This window comes from Hemitrygon akajei, chromosome 9, assembly GCF_048418815.1.
Source record: "Hemitrygon akajei chromosome 9, sHemAka1.3, whole genome shotgun sequence".
In the NCBI taxonomy this organism is placed as follows: Eukaryota; Metazoa; Chordata; class Chondrichthyes; order Myliobatiformes; family Dasyatidae; genus Hemitrygon; species Hemitrygon akajei.
The window spans coordinates 119,934,234-119,950,856 of record NC_133132.1 but is presented as its reverse complement, the minus strand read 5'-3'; the positions used below and the strand labels follow the sequence as shown (position 1 = coordinate 119,950,856).

At 39.1% G+C, this 16,623-nt stretch overlaps 2 protein-coding genes across 7 annotated transcripts in view; one reads left to right on the top strand and one right to left on the bottom strand.

Moving 5' to 3' along the window:
- itgb1bp1 (integrin beta 1 binding protein 1) overlaps positions 1-6,979 on the top strand; it is a 31,696-nt gene extending 24,717 nt beyond the window's left edge. For 4 of the 6 annotated variants that reach the window (XM_073056895.1, XM_073056900.1, XM_073056896.1 and 1 more), the window contains one exon: positions 1,277-1,951. In XM_073056895.1, the coding sequence (XP_072912996.1) occupies positions 1,277-1,348 (72 nt within the window). In that variant the 3' untranslated portion in view covers positions 1,349-1,951. Of the gene's footprint in view, positions 1-1,276; positions 1,952-6,340 lie in introns of those variants that run through there. The other 2 variants (XM_073056899.1, XM_073056898.1) reach the window with 2 other exon arrangements.
- The window catches only part of asap2a (ArfGAP with SH3 domain, ankyrin repeat and PH domain 2a), a 229,521-nt gene continuing 216,405 nt past the window's right edge, over positions 3,508-16,623 (bottom strand). The window contains exon 28 of the mRNA XM_073056879.1: positions 3,508-5,219. Within this exon, the coding sequence (XP_072912980.1) occupies positions 5,145-5,219 (75 nt within the window). The 3' untranslated portion in view covers positions 3,508-5,144. The remainder of the gene's footprint in view (positions 5,220-16,623) is intronic.

The window sequence follows — 16,623 nt, the reverse complement described above, 5'->3', positions numbered from 1 at the left end:
ACCACTCTCTGCGTTTTAAATTTTTTTTTACCCCTGACATGTCCTCTGTACCTACTCCCAGGCACCTTAAATCTGTGCCCTCTTGTGGTAGCCATTTCAGCCCTGGGAAAAAGCCTCTTTTTATCCACATGATCAATGCCTCTCATCATCTTATACACCTCTATCAGGTCACCTCTCATCCTCCATCGCTCCAAGGAGAAAAAGCCAAGTTCATTCAACCTATTCTCATAAGGTATGCTCCCCAATCCAGGCAACATCCTTGTAAATCTCCTTTGCACCCTTTCTATGGCTTCCACATCCTTCCTGTAGTGAGGCGACCAGAACTGAGCACAGTACTCCAAGTGGGGTCTGACCAGGGTCCTACATAGGTGCAACATTACCTCTCGGCTCCTAAATTCAATTCCATGATTGATGAAGGCCAATACACCATAGAGTCAACCTGCGCTGCTCTGAGTGTCCTATGAACTTGGAGTCTTACCATTAATACTATATTCTGCCATCATATATGACCTACCAATATGAACCACTTCACACTTACCTGGGTTGAACTCATCTGCCACTTCTCAGCCCAGTTTTGCATCCTGTCAATGTCCTGCTGTAACCTCTGACAGCCCTCCACACCATCCAAAACACCCCCAACCTTTGTGTCATCAGAAAACTTACTAACCCATTCCTCCACTTCCTCATCCAGGTCATTGATAAAAATCACAAAGAGTAAGGGTCCCAGAACAGATCCCTGAGGCACACCACTGGTCACCGACCTCCATGCAGAATATGACCCTTCTACCACTCTTTGCCTTCTATGGGCAAGCCAGTTCTGGATCCGCAAAGCAATGTCCCCTTGGATCCTATGCCTCCTTACTTTCTCAATAAGCCTTGCATGGGGTACCTTATCAAATGCCTTGCTGAAATCCATGTACACTACAACTGCTGCTCTTCCTTCATCAATGCGTTTAGTCACATCCTCAAAAAAAATTCAGTCAGGCTCATAAGGCAATTTAACTTCGGAGGAATAGAAATTTGAAGGCCATGGGCTGGATCAGGTTACAGAGATAGGGCATAGACAAAAGGATTTGAACAATTCAAAGATTTAAAATTCTACTGGAGGTTATTAAGGCAAACCATTTCTCTTCGGCTGCTTAAAAATACCTTCTATTGTTAAGTATAATTAAAACTGAATTAACACATCTCAAGAAAACATTCTCATCCCTATAAATTGTTTTGGGTATCCAAAAGCTATCCAAACCTATCTTAATAACTGTCTTTTGGGTTACAGGAACAAGCTCAAACAATCTGCAAAGTCCTATCCACTGCTTTTGATTCAGCAATTTTGTCAGATAAATCGTAATAATTGCCTAAATGGTAATCGGACTTTTAATATCTGTTGAATTACAACTGCTGCTGTTGTCTGTGAAGGAATGGAGTATTTTGCAGCTTCTTGAGACTTGCAGTAGCCAGCATTTCAATATTTGCAGTAAAATAAATAATGGACTTGTACAACAATAACCCTTTTTTTTGTTAATGTAGTACATCATCTTCAATGCAGAGTGATTGTAGTATCAATTACCTGTTTTGTTCGTGAAGCATATATTCTTTATCAAAGAAAATAATAAGTCACTTAAATATTAACTAAGCCTGTAACAACTCTAAATAATGTTTTGTACATGAATATTTCTTATTAAATATGGAATTAATAATTACATTTTCATAGAGCTTTGGTAATCTGAGATTATGTCCCATTGGAGGATATTTCAGCATTAATAGTAATAGTTAATTGTATATTAAATACTGTCTTTTCAAGTAAAAATAATACAGGTCAACGTTTAGCAAAGTAAATGGTATTTCAGTTTTGCTTTTCTAATTAAGTATGCAATATTGCTTCTATTTATACATAATTTTCTAATCAGTATGTTATCAAATTAAAGTTTCAATAAAACACATTATAGAAAAACATGAATTGCTCTACTATCACCTCCAAAGATGACAAAAATAATTTTTATACAGGTGAGCAACTGAACAAAAATGTGGTTTTCATCGGAAGCATTATGTATGTTGGGGGGAAAAAGAACTGCTCTCTTAGCCAAATTATGTGGAATTAGTCCTGTAATATCATAAGTTTAAATCCAGTTCGTATCAAGTTAACAGATCTGCAACTGTAAAAACATGGAAAGGCAAACTATATTTACCCCAAAATTAATGAGGAGAATTAACAATGAGATACCTAATAGCAAGAATCCAAAAAGTGTTAGTAGAATTATAAATATAAACAGAAAATACTAGAAACCAATAGCAGGTCAAGCAACATCTCTGGAAAGAGTTTCAGGTCAGACTTTTCTTCAGAACTAGAAGTTGTCTGAATTATGTTTGGACAGTAGATTAGAACAATTTAATTGCAGTGAACCTAGCAGATAATAGCATGAAGTCATCCTGCTCAAAACAAAACTAGTCAACAACTATGACCAACTGTAAAGACATACGGCAGGCTCTAAGCCCCCTTCTGTATGGGCAAAGGCAGGATAGGTATCTTTAAAGGTTCTGTCTCTGGCATCACGTTGGCAACTTATGAACCAACATGGTATAATAGGCATTCTTAAAATGAGACTGACAGCAGGAGGCAAACATACAGGATGTTCTGATTTGCTTAAAACCTGAGGAAGGCTCTTGCACAGTGCTGTATCTACCTGACAGCAACCCGTGGAGATTGAAGTGTGTTTATTGTTGGAAAGTGTGAAGACTTGGATGGATAATATTAATAGAGGGGAATTGTGGTTAGAAAATTCACTCAGAAATGTGTCCATTGTTCAGGATGGTAAAATAATTAATGCAAGGAACTATTTGATAACCAGCTTTTCTTTGTTTAAACCAAGATCATAGTTCAGATAGTTTTTAAAGTAAATTATCCAAGTAAACTATGCTTTAATCAAATGCTATGTTGAACTTGAGATACATTTCATGGTTCAAGAATTAGTTAATCTCTTCAACTCTTAAACTGTAAAACAAGCGAACAGCCAATTTCAGAACAGCTGCTGGATTTCATCTTGGAGTACTCAATAAAAATTCATACAAACTATTAATATCAGCCTTCAATTTTGCATTTACAGAACAAAATTAAACATAATACACATTTCAATGATATATTTTAACCTACAGAAAATTAAGCACTTAAGTATTGGAAACAATGTAATACTCTTATTTGATAATGAATATTTTGGAAAAGATCTTAAAACAGCAATCACCAGTGATGACCATTCACTGGGCTTCAGAAGCATAACACTCAGTCACATAGGGTTTTCCTATTTTCAAGCTTGAGTTAGTTCTTTAAAATTAATCTCAATCCGAAGGTACACAATGTCATATGCGGAAAAAAGTTTTCATCTTTATCACTAACATTAAGTTCAAAATATAGATATTCTGGCCTTACTTTAGTGTGCAAAATAAGAGGCTATTCCCTTTAGCTGAGCTAAAAGAACGTCATGAGTAAAATAGGTATATTCAACACAAAGTCTCTCAATTTCAGTCTTTAATGGAATGAACTGATTTTGTGCATATGTACTGATTAACAAAATGATAGTTAACAAATAAAGCTGCCTTAACTTGATTCAGTGGTTAGATTTTTAAACACTTTAGATCTTGACTTTGTACAGTATTTCATCAGATGCTGTTTTTTCAAATAGCAAATGAACTAGGTCTCATTCAAATTATGAGAAATAGACCTGCATTCTGAAGCAGGCTTTGGTTTAATAACTTTATTTCTGAATTAATTCCAATGTTAAAACAGAGATATACAGTACATTACACATGCTCTAATTGTCAATCATTGCAAAGAAATGTAAAAGTATTATAGGACTTAACATTTACAATATATATAGTGTTGCTCTGCAACAAATACCAAGTTTGTCATATTTGTATTCATTTTACACCATATCCCAAATAGTTTTTGTCTTACGGCTCTAAATATTACTCACAGGCAATGACATGAGATAGGATAGCAATATTTATCCTGTCCAGACATTTTTATGATCCTTTTACTCACACATAGAAAGTAATAGAGCTGAATGATGTCAACATCTTCAGTATTAATTTGTATTACATACAAAGGTTAATTTCTCCATTTGGATAATGATTACAGACATATTTAATTAAATTTGATAGGCTGCAATTGTTAATATTATTGCCAGTCCAAAATAATTTTCATATTTGCATTCCTATGCATTGGAATTCAGGGCATCTTTTTAAAAAGAAAATTAACACATCTAATAAGTTAAAATACTAATTATCAATAACAGGCTAGAAAGACCACTGCAAGAAGTGTCTGAGATGAAGGAATGGTTTACACTACACATTTAAATTTATTTTCTTGAAAAGTTTTGTCTTTAATAAAAATCAATAATTCTATGCAGACTTAAAAAAAAAGCCTGCACAACACTGAATTTCTTCTTTTAAAATGATATAACTAGTTAAACACAATTTTTGTTAAACTATATGATGCAACAGAATACGTAAAGGATCCCAAATAATGTCTGAATTTCCATCACTAATTTCTCTCCCTTGAATAACAACTATGTTGGATATTATTGCTGTTCATTAGCTGCATATTGAAAAATATTCATATTTACATCATTAGAATCCTGTGTTCATGAATGCTTAAGAAAATTACAGGTTTAAATTAAAACCAGTATGGAAACAGCTACTGTTTCAGATTTATAGTAATGCTTTAAGGCTTTATGGAAATTATGAAGTTCACAAAAACAGCATGCTTTCTAAATTTATTACCTGATTTGTGAATTATATCATTTTAATCACTACTTGTGTTTTCCAATTTTGCTTCATTGTTGCTGCTACATATTTCAACATTTAAGTTAGTGATGTGAGCTACTCGCTATCTAAAAATAGCATTCTTTCCATCCCAAGTACCTACTTGCACCATAGCGAATTTACAGACATAATAAGTCTACATGTTATAAAAATGAATCTCCAGTTGTATTGAAAGTGCAAATACTTCAACAAGAATACATATTTGAGAACTAGATATTTATAACATCCTCCATCTAAGAAGTGATTTGGCTATCCTGCTAAAAGATGCATTCCTTGTCATCAGGATATGGTACCATAATCAAATTGTTTTTTTCCACTTCTGAAAGAGCTTAGTCAGGAATGAAGTGCACAAATGTCACTGGGAATACACCCCTTCGCTTTGGGTCTCCTTCAATGTGGCCAATCTACAGAAAAACAGACACTTAAGTATATTCTGAGAAACTGGTGTTACAGAAATACATACATTACTTTTTAATACAATTATCTGATTATATGTGGAAAAACAATGTAAATTAGAATATATACTTAAGATAATATTGGTAATCTCAAATACTAGTGAAATTCTTTATATCCATAAAGGTGAGCATTAAATTTTAAGTCCATTTCACTGTAGCAGCAATCAAATTTACAATGTATTTATCTTCTAACTTCATAATACAGTAAACTAATGATAATCCTCTATCTAATTATTTATAAATTGCAATTGTTCAGCATCTGGTCCACTGGATGATGTTTCCCTCACTCTCTTTAGGTTCACTAAGTGGCTGTTTCCTGCCCTTTGAATTTCACTGAGGCCTGTTTCCTGCACTGCCTTTAGATTAATCATATTACAGAGAAAATTTATTATATTGCTGTATAGCATCTAAAGCAAATTAAAATTGTGCTATAGTACCGACAGAAATACCATACAACAACTCCAGATAATCCACTGATCTGGTATCAATGTTCCAGGTCTGGCAGATTAATGGTTTTTATTGTACCAAGTTTTAAACCAAAACTTACTATGTAAGCTCTTCTGTGCAAGCATCTTGAACAAAATGTACATATTACAGATAGCAAACAATTTAACCCCAATGCCAAAAGAATTGTAATAGTGTCATTTCTTACCCCACCCCCCAAAAAACCTCCAATCTATCATTTTAGCTTCTTCAACTCAATAAAAAAAAATACAAAAAACATGGGCTGAAGAGATCATCCAGACAGACAATGTAGAGGTTTATCCTTGCTTCCTTATTGAAGGGATAAAAATTTAAACAACCATGATGTAAAAATAGGGTTTGGTTGGACCAGATACCCCTTGAAAAAAGCATACTGTTTAGAATACTGTTCAGGGGTGGGTGATGGATGCTTGTTCAGGAGAAGGCAGAAAGAACTATTGTTATGGGCAAACAGAGTTTGAAATGGGGTCCAGAGTTGACCCTATGGACTGTGCTGCTATTAAGAGAGAGTGGGAGGCGTCCAGTGCAAATGAGAGAGAGAGACAGAAACTGCTTGAAAGATTTAATGTTATGGTTTCTTCTCCCAGCCTATTTATCTTTTCCCCAAGGACACATTGCCAGCTTGTTAAGGTTCCTGCAGAAAGACCAGGGCGGAGCCAGTTGATGGACAGCTGGTGTCCAGCATGTGGAGATAAAAAGCAGGTCTGCTGGGACACAGAAAGACGCACCTCAAGACATGCAGTGTGGACACTGAATGAGCTTTGTGCACCCACATGAAGGTGGGGTTTTTGGAGGATCGATTCGGGGAAATCGATAAGTGGCTCACAGTGTGAAAAGGTGCGACCGGTGGGGAACTATTTGTGTGTCCTCCCTTGCTTGGGTGATAGTTGCACCACTGAAGAACGGTCGTATGTATTATGGTCATAGTCGGTGACCACAACAGGACTTCGGAAGACAACGGGAAGATCGACGGCAACGGCATCACATCTCTCTCTCTCCAACGTTACTCAAACAACTACCTCGACCTGAACTGAACTGAACTCTTCACCATTGTAAGAGTCCAGCCATTTACCCCCAGATTTGAAAGAGCCTGGTTTTGGTTCCTATTTCCACACTTCTGTATATATAATCTATATATTATTACTAACCTATTTCATATATTTGCATTCCATAGTACTGTATTGCGTAGTTACTAATAAACACTATTAGTTTATAGCAATACCAAACTCCAAAGTGTTTTCCATTTCTGCTGGTTCTTTAACTCGGTCACAGGGTACGTGACACTATATTGATATGGAATTCAATAAATCGGACAAGAGTGGCCTCAAAATTGATTCTTGAACGGTGTGTTGTCTCTTAGGTGCCAGGATCCAGGATGTCACAGCACAGTTACAGAATTTTCTCAAGCAGGAGAATAAGCAGCCAGAAGTTGTGCAAGGTGGCACAAATGCCATGGGTAGAGAAAGAGATGAGGTCCTGCAGAGTGAATATAGAGAACTATAGAAGTTACAAAACAGTACCTTGAAGAAAGTATTCTCTGGATCCCAAGCACCAGGGAGGCAAATGAGAGGCTGGAAAGTGATGCATAAGTCAGTGATAGCAAAATGAATAGGTACAACAGCCAGGAGAATGGCAGGGAGTTAGGGGAACCTATTGAATTGCATTTATTTCAGAGCAAGAGATCTGACAGGTAAAGTGGATGAACTTAAAATCTGGATAACTACTTGGAATACAATATTATAGCCATGGGAGGGGTCTAGCAGCTTAATGTTCCAGGTTACAGATGCTTTAGGCAGGCTAGAGGTGGAGGAAAGAGAGGAGGGCAAGTAGCATTTTGATTATAGGTCATGTCAGCGGTTGTCAGAGACAATAATACTGAAGGCTTATCCGGTTAGGCTTCATGGGTGGAATTGAGAAATTAGAAAAGGATGATTCTACTGCAGGCTTCCAAATAGTGAATGCAATTTTGGCAAACAAGTATTTGACCATAACCATAAGCCAGATCAGAATTATGCCATTTGGCCTATCTTGTCTGCCTAGTCAATCACAACTGATTTATTTTCCTTCTCAACCCCATTCTCCTGTCTTCTCCCCGTAACTTTTGTTGTCCTTACCAAACAAGAACCTATTAACTCCAATTTAAGTATATTCAATTACTTGGCATCCACAGACATCTCAAAGTTGTATTACATCTATTGCTGTGGCAAAGATACACCATCCTCAGGCTAAAGAAATTCCTCTGCATTGAGTGGATATTGTACAGAGTTAAGTATAATAGGGTATTTAGGTATTATATAGTAGGGTATTTTAACTTAGTTGGGGTGGAATTTGTTATGTGTGTTCAGGTAAGTTTCCTCATTTAATGTATAGAGCGCCCTACTAGGGAGAGGACAAAGATCAACCTACTCTTGGGCAATAGGGCACTTTGAGACCAGTGACCATAGTACTATTAGTTTTTAAATCGTATTGGGAAAGATCAAGTCTTTCCATTGTGGATCAAGAGTCCACAGGCTCCAGTTATAAATTAGGGCAAGGCAAATTTTTTTGATGTTATGAGATCAGAAGTTGAAAGGGTTGTTTGGAATAGCTAGTTTGGGGGCAAAGGGACCACAGCTAAGTGGGGAAACTTTTAAAAGTGAGACAATGACAGCTCAAGGTCTGTGTGTTCCTGTTAGAGTGAAAGGTAAGGCTGACAGAATTGGGAAACCCTAGATGATGAGGGATATTGGGGTCCTGGCCAGGAAAAAGGTAGCTGGGATCAAGTGAATCCCTGGAGTATTAAGGGATACAAAGTGAACTTCAGAAGGAAATCCATAGGACAATAAAAGCATGAGATAACTTAGGCAGAGTAGATTAAGGAAAATTTAGAGCTTAAGTATATTAATAGAAAAAGATTAATTAGAGTGAGAATAGGGCCTTCAAAGATAAAAGAGGATACCATTACGTGGAGCTGCAAGAGATGGACAAGGTCCTTAATGAATACTTACCTATTTTTAACCATGGCAAAATATATGAAGACTTTAGAACTATGAAAAGTAAACAGACAGAAGTTGGGGATAGTACACATTACAATAGGGGAGTACTGCTGCCTTATAAAAGGTTGACAAATTTCCAGGGCCCGACCAGGTATATCCAAGAACACAATGGGAAGTTAGAGAAGACATTTGCATCATCGTTAGCAATAGGTGAGATAATGGTAGATTAGAGGGTACCAAAAATTGTGCCTTTAGTTAATAAGAGTGGCAAAGAAAAACCTGGGAACTATGGTAAATTAATTACTGGAAAGGTGTACAATATCCTGTGTATGTTACTAAAAAGGGCTTGTTTGGTTTGTTACGAGTAGGAATGCTTTGTCTGTTAAAAGTTTCTCTTGCCGTTGTTTCGCTTTAGAATGGCTGATATGGTAATTGTATTCATTTGTTAATCAATGGGGAATGTTATTGTGTTTTGTGAGGCTGGGAACTTGGGGGAGGGGTTGCGCGGGCTTGGGGTGTGAGGAGAGTCCGGAGGGAGACGCCGAGGAAGGAGGACGTGCGCTCGGACGACCACCGGGGAGTCCGAAGTGGGAGTTTTGGGAGGACAATCACCGAGGAGTCGAATGGTTCGCTGGATGAGCTCCACCGATGTGCACTAAACTGACTGAACTTTGATAAGTTGGCGCCTTTTGTTTTTTTCTTGTATATATATATATATACCGGTATATTGTATTGCCTAATACTCTTTTAATTTTAGTAAACTCTTTAAAGTGTATTTCATACCGGTATTTGTTGTGGGTTTGATACTGTTGGCGGGCGCGAGGCATAAACACGATTCTCACAGCACCTGCGTGTACGGGAGGTGGGTTGGTGTGTGGCTGGATCTCTTTTTCCCCTAGACATATACCAGCCTGTTGGGTAAGTGTTACAAAGGATTCTGAGGGATAAGGTATACATACGGTTCATCTGATAGACAGGAGTTGATTAGGATAATCAGCATGGCTTCATGCAATGAAGATCTTGTCTTACAAACTTGACTGAATTTTTCTTTTCATTTGGTGACTGAGAAAGTTAATGAGAGTAGGGTGGTAGATGGAACTTAGTAAAGCCTTTGATAAAGTTCAACATGTTAGGCTGCTCTGGAAGGTTAGATCACATGGAATCTAGGGAGAACTAACTAAATTGACACACCATTGGCTTGATAGTAGAAAGCAGAGGGTGATGGTGGAAGGTTGTTTCTTGGACTGGAAGCCCATGACTGGTAGTTTGCCTCAAGTCAGTGTTTTTTATTATCTATATCAACAATTTGAATAAGAACGTACAAGGCATGGTTAGTGAGTTTGCACATGATAATGTGCAAGTAGTAACAGGTAGTATAATGGACAATTAAGATTTTCAAAAAATACAGGGGGATCTTGTTCAGCTGAGTAAATAGGCCAAAGAATGACAAGTGGAGCTTAATTTGGGTAAGTGTGAGTGGTTACATTTTGGAAAGTCAAATCCAGGGAGCATTATGGAATTGAGGGATCTTGGAGCGCAAATACATAGTTCACTGAAATTGGAGTCACAGATAGACATGGTGGTGGAGAGTGCTTTTGGCATGCTAGTCTTTGTGAGTCTGGGTACTGAGTATAAAAGTTGGGAGGTTATGGTGGGGTTGTACAGGACACACTTGCATTCAACTTTGATCACGCTGCCAGAGATACTAAGCTCGAAAGTGTGCAGATAAGATCTACAAAGATGCTGCCAGGATATGAGGGACTAAGTCATGGGGAGAGGTGGGCAGGCTAGTACCCAATTTCTTAACAACTTAGGAAACAGATGTGATCATAAAGAGGTGTATAAAATCATGAGGGGCACTTAATCTTTTTTTAAACTCAGAGTTCCGCTGCCAATGACTCAAGGACATAGGTTTAAAGTGAGAGGGGTATGTTTAAGGGGAACTTGAGAGGCATCTCCCCGGCTCCCCCCCCCCACACACACAAATGGTGGTATCTATATGGAATCAGCTGCTAAAGGAAATGGTTGAGACAGGGTCAATAACAATTTAAGACAGTTGGACAGGTACATGGATTGGAAAGGTTTTTCTAACCAAGTTATCCCCATTGATGAAAACACTGGCAAATGGGAATAGCTTGGATGGAGCATCTCAATTGGCATGCAGCAGATGGGCCACTGGACCTGTTTCTATACCATGTGACTCTGAAATACTATTGGCTCTACTCTCCTAGAAGAGCTTGCTATTCTAATACCATCCTAGACTGCAAAAATCACCATCCTTTTTCCATCCTGAAACATTATCTTTACATCTTTAGCTTCCTCATCCTTTATCTCCAGTGGCTAACATGATTAATTTCTTCTTTTTGCTTACTTCATTTTCTTTTCTAGTTCACTATTATTCTCCTATGTCCCAGACTCTAGGTCTGGTTCCTTTAATCATATCTTGCACTCTCAAGGAACCCACTGGGTCCATGACACCATCTCCTATGTCCATTCTCAAACACTCACTATCTTCCCTTTTTGTTAATCTCGTGTTAGTTGTTATTGTTAACCAGTTCCTTTTACTCAGTTAGCGAGGATGAATTGAAGTTATCAGCTGTGGTCTCTGAGCTAGGAAGTTGTGTTATTCAATTTCCACCCAACAGCCTAACACAAACATCTGAGCCCACGCCCCAGGATGGTACTCAAAGACTGCTCCAGTATAAGGTGCAGTCCTACAGAATAGGTATTAACATTTTTGTGTCTTCCCTGTAAGGTGGGCAAATAAAATTCTACTTTAAGTATAAGATTTAACTCTGCAGTCTTAACCAATATTTGTTCCCCAGCCAATATTATTAGAATCTAGTCATTCTCCCATTACTGCTAGAGGAAACATGAAATAATCGGCTCAAGCATTTCCCACAATTAGTGACCGAACTTCAATTAATAGTTTATCAGCTGTAAAACACTTTAGAATGCCTTATGTTCATAAAAGGTGTTGTAAGACTTAAAAAATCTACTACAAGACCATTCAGAAAACAGCATCTGATTCAAGACCTCAGTTCCTGCACTCCCTGTTAACTCATAGGCATTCCTGGTTCCCAAGCTCTATAAACTGCTTGTGATCTCTCTCTCTCTCTCTAAACCTACCTGTATCACAGATAAATTTATTATAATACTGTGTAATATTCTAAAAGGTGAATTAGAATTGTTTTTATATTAATGGGAATACCAACTTCATGGAATTTCTGCCACTTCATCACTACCAATATCCTGAGCTTACCAGGCTATCATACATTTACTGTAGACTGGTGGCTCAGTCGAATTGGAAATGAGAGGAGGCTACACAAAGGTCTGTTAGTGAGGTTTTAAAAGGAGCATTAACAGGTTTCCAGCATTTTTACAGTGGCCCAGTGAAATCAGGAACGAGACAGGAGGCTACTCACAGTCTGTGAGTGAGGTTAAAAAATGGGGCATTTGTGGGCTTTCAGCATTTTCCAGTGGCCCAATCTAATTGCAGTTCATCAACAAGGGCAATTAAAAATAAGGTAGGGACAAGCAGAACAGCCTTTGTGTGGGAGGACCAGTTGGAGTGGGGAGGTTTTGGCTCATCAGGCTTGGGCGACGTAAGTATCTGGTAAGTTTCTTCTGATAAGTGTGAAGTGGTTCATTTCGGTAGGTCATATTTGAGGACAGAATATAATATTAATGGTAAGAGTCTTGGCAGCATGGAGGATCAGAGAGATCTTGGGCTCAATGTCCATAGGACACTCAAAGCTGCTGTGCAGGCTGACAGTGTTGTTAAGAAGGCATATGATGTGTTGGCCTTCATCGATCGTGGCATTGATTTCAACAGCCGTGAGGAAATGTTACAACTATATAAGATCTTGGTCAGATCCCACTTGAAGTACTATGTTCAGTTCTGGTCACCTCAGGAAGGAGGTAGAGAGAGAGTGCAGAGGAGATTTACAAGGATGTTGCCCGGAATGGAGAGCATGCCTTATTAGAATAGGTTGAGAGATGACCTGATATAGGTGTATAAGATGATGAGAGGCATTGATCGTGTGGATAGCCAGAGGCTTTTTCACAGGGCTGAAATGGCTAACATGAGGGGGCTTAGTTTTAAGGTGCTTGGAAGGTAAGTTTTTCACAGAGTGGAGGGTGCGTGGAATGCACTGCCAGCGAAGGTGGTACAGGCAGATGCAATAAGGTCTTTTAAGAGCCTCTTAGATAGGTACATGGAGCTTAGAAAAATAGAGCGCTATACAGTAGGGAAATTCTAGGCAGCTTCTAGAGTAGGTTACATGGTAGACACAACATTGTGGGCTGAAGGGCCTGTAATGTGCTATAGATTTCTGTTCTATGTTTATTAATTTTTCCTCTGTTAGTACAAAATTAGAGTAGTAAGGATGGGTCCATGGGCTGTGTTGTGTTCTTTGTGTGAGATGTGGGAATTCTGGGAGTCATCCACCCTCCCAGATAACCACATCTGCACTAGGTGTAGCTCCTCAGAGAATGTGTTAAGAAACTAGGGCTGCAGCTTGATGACCTTCGGCCAATATGGGAAACTCAGGAGATGATATGAGCTACAGGGAGGTGGTCATCATCCTAAGTTGCAGGAGGCACGTCCCTAAGTGACTGTCAGACAAGGGAAAGGAAATTGACCACCAGTGCAGAGTACCCTTGAGGCTGTTCTACTCAATATTAAGTATACCACTTTGCATATTGTTGGGGAGGACAACCTACCGGGGAAGCCACAGCAACTGGGTCTCTGGCACTAAGTCTGGCGCTGTGGCTCAGAAAGTGTGGGGGGGGGGGGGGGGGGGAGGGAGAAGAGGACTACAGTAGTTATAAAGGGATTCTGTAGTTAGAGGAGTAGACATGAGATTCTGAGGACACAACAGAGATACATGGATGATATGTTGCCTCCCAGGTGCCAGGGTTAGACATCTCAGATCGGGTCTAAAAGGGGAAGGTGTGCAGCCATAAGTCCTGGTATATATTGGCACCAATGACATGAGTAAGTAAAGGGAGAAGGTCCTGAACAGCAAATTTAGGGAGCTAGATAGAAAGCTGAAAAGCAGCAGCTCCAGGGTAATAATCTCTAGTCTGCTGCCTGAACAAGGTGCCAATGAGAGTAAGAATAGAATGATTTGGTAGATGAATGCATGGCTGATGAACTGATGCAGGGGGCAGGGTTTCAGATTTTGGGATCATTAGGATCTCTTCTGGGGACCTGTACAAAAGGGCCGGGCTGCACCTGAACCCAAGGAATACCAATATCCTTGTGGGCAGGTTTGCTAGAACTGTTGGGAAGGGTTTAAACAGATTTGGCAGGGAGATGAGAAAAAGTGACAAGGCTGTGGATTGGACAGTTGGTATACAAGCAGAGGCAATATGTACTAAGACTGTCAGGAAGAACAGACAGATGATAGGGCAAAATTGCAGTCGGGAATGAGTTGCAGTGTAATGGGGACAAAATCAAAAAGGATGATGAATACAGGATTGAAGGGGTTATATTTGAATGCATGCAGGATACGAAATAAGGTAAATCATCTTGTAGCGCATTTAGGGATTGGCATCACTGAATCATGGCTAAAGGTAGATTGTAGTAGTTGGGAGTTTTTGTATCGAAAGGACAAGCAGGTAGGCATGGGGGTGGTGTGGCTATGTTGGTAAAAAATGAAATCAAATCCTTAGAGGTAAAAGCTAAAATCCTCTTTGTAATGCGAAAACAGCTTACTAATATAGGTGTTTTGTAAAAGCTAAGTGGTGTAAAGCGAACATTCATAAAGCGGGGGTACGAGGTAAAAGAGGCGAGTGTAGATACAGTTGTCCCCTGCTTAATGAATGTTTACTTTATGCCACCTTGCTTTTACAAAAGACCTACATTAGTAACCTGTTTTCGCATTACAAAGAAGATTTTCGCTTTTACGAAAATTTTTCCCATATAAATTAATGGTTCTTCGCTTTACACCATTTTGGCTTAAGAAAGATTTCATAGGAACGCTCTACCTTTGTAAAGTGGGGGACACTTGTATCAGATTGCTGGAAAATGATACTGGAGTTCGAGAGTGTCAATGGGCATAAGTGAATGAAGTTACTATTACTAGGGAGAAGGTGCTTAGGAAGCTGAAAGGTCTAAAGGAAGATAATTCACCTGGACTAGATGAACTACACCCAAGAGTTCTGAAAGGTGGCTGAAGATATTGTGGAGGCATTAGTATGGATCTTTCAAGAATCATTAGATTTGAGAATGGTTCCGGAGGACCGTAAAATTGCAAATATCAACCACTCTTCAAGAAGGGAGAGAAGCAGAAGAAAGAAAATCATAAGCCAGTTAGTCTGACCTCAGTGGTTGGAAAGACATTGCCATCAATGGTTAAGGATGAGGTTTCAGGGTACTTGGAGGCACATGATAGAATCGGCCACAATCAGCATAGTTTCCTTAAGGAAAATCTTTCCTGACAAATCACTTGGAATTCTTTGAGGAAATAACAAGCAGGATAGACAAAGGAGAATTGGTAATGTTCTGTACTTGGATTTTCAAAAGCCCTTTGACAGGGTGCCACACATGAGACAGTTTAGCAAGTTAAGAGCCCATGGTATTACAGGAATGATGCTAGCATGGATAGAGTATCGGCTAATTCACAGTAGGCAAAGAGTGGGAATAAAAGGAACCTTTTCTGATTGGCTGCCAGTGACTAGTAGTGTTCTGTAGCAACAGTCTCCTTTTACATTGTATGTCAATGATTTGGATGGTGGAATTGAGGCGCAAAGGTACTTCGGAGTCCTGTGCAGGATTCCTTAAAAGTTTAACTTGCAAGTTGAGTTAGTGGTGAGGAAGGCAAATGCAATGTTAGCATTCATTTAGAGAGGACTAAAATATAAAAAGAAAGATCTAATGCTGAGGCTTTGTAAGGCATTGGCGAGGTCTCACTTGGAGTATTGTGAGCAGTTTAGGGCCCCTTATCTGAGAAAGGGCATTGGAGAGGGTTCAAAGGAGACTTGTGAAAATTATTCCAGGACTGCAAGGTTTAACATGTGAAGTGTGTTTGATGGCTCTGGACCTGTACTCGCTGAAATTTTAAAAAATGAGAGAGAACCTCACTAAAATCTATTGAATGTTGAAAGATCTAGATAGAGTGGATGTGCAGAGGATATTTCCCATTGTGGGGGAGTCTACGACCAGAGAGCACAACTTCAGAATTTAAAACGACCATTTAGAAGGGAGATGAGGAACTTCTTTAGCTAGAGGGTGGTGAATCTGTGGAATTCACTGCTGCAGACAGCTGTGGAGGCCAGGTAACTGAGTTTATTTAAAGTGGAGGTTAACAAATTCTTGATAAATTGGGGTGTAAAAGGTTATGGTGAGAAAGCATGAGAATGGTGTTGAGAGGGAAATGGATCAGCCACGATCACATCATGGAGCAGACTCAATAGGCCAAATGGCCTAATTCTGCTCCAATGTCTTATGGTCTATAATGTCAGTCGCTCTTTTTATTCTTCAGTTTCAAATTAGTTAACTGATAGCTTATTGCTTCATTAGCAATGCACACAAAATGCTGAAGTAACTCAGCAGGTTAAGAAGCATCTATGGAGGGAAATGAAACCCTTTCTCAGCACAGGAAAGGAAGAGTATAATGGCCAGAATGAAAACACGTAGACGGGGTGGAGTACAAGCTGACAAGTAATAAGAGAGTTCAGCTGAGTGGAGGATAAAAGGGAACAATGGAAGGTAGGTGGAAGAGAGCTGAAGGAGGAATCTGATAGGAGAACTCAGTAGACCATGGAATAAAAGGAAGGAAGTGGGAACCAGAGGAAGTTGACAGGCAGGTGAGGGAGGGGTAAAAGAATGGTTGAGGAGACCAGAGGAATGAGGGAAATGCAGTCGGTGGGCGGTGGGGGGGGAAGGA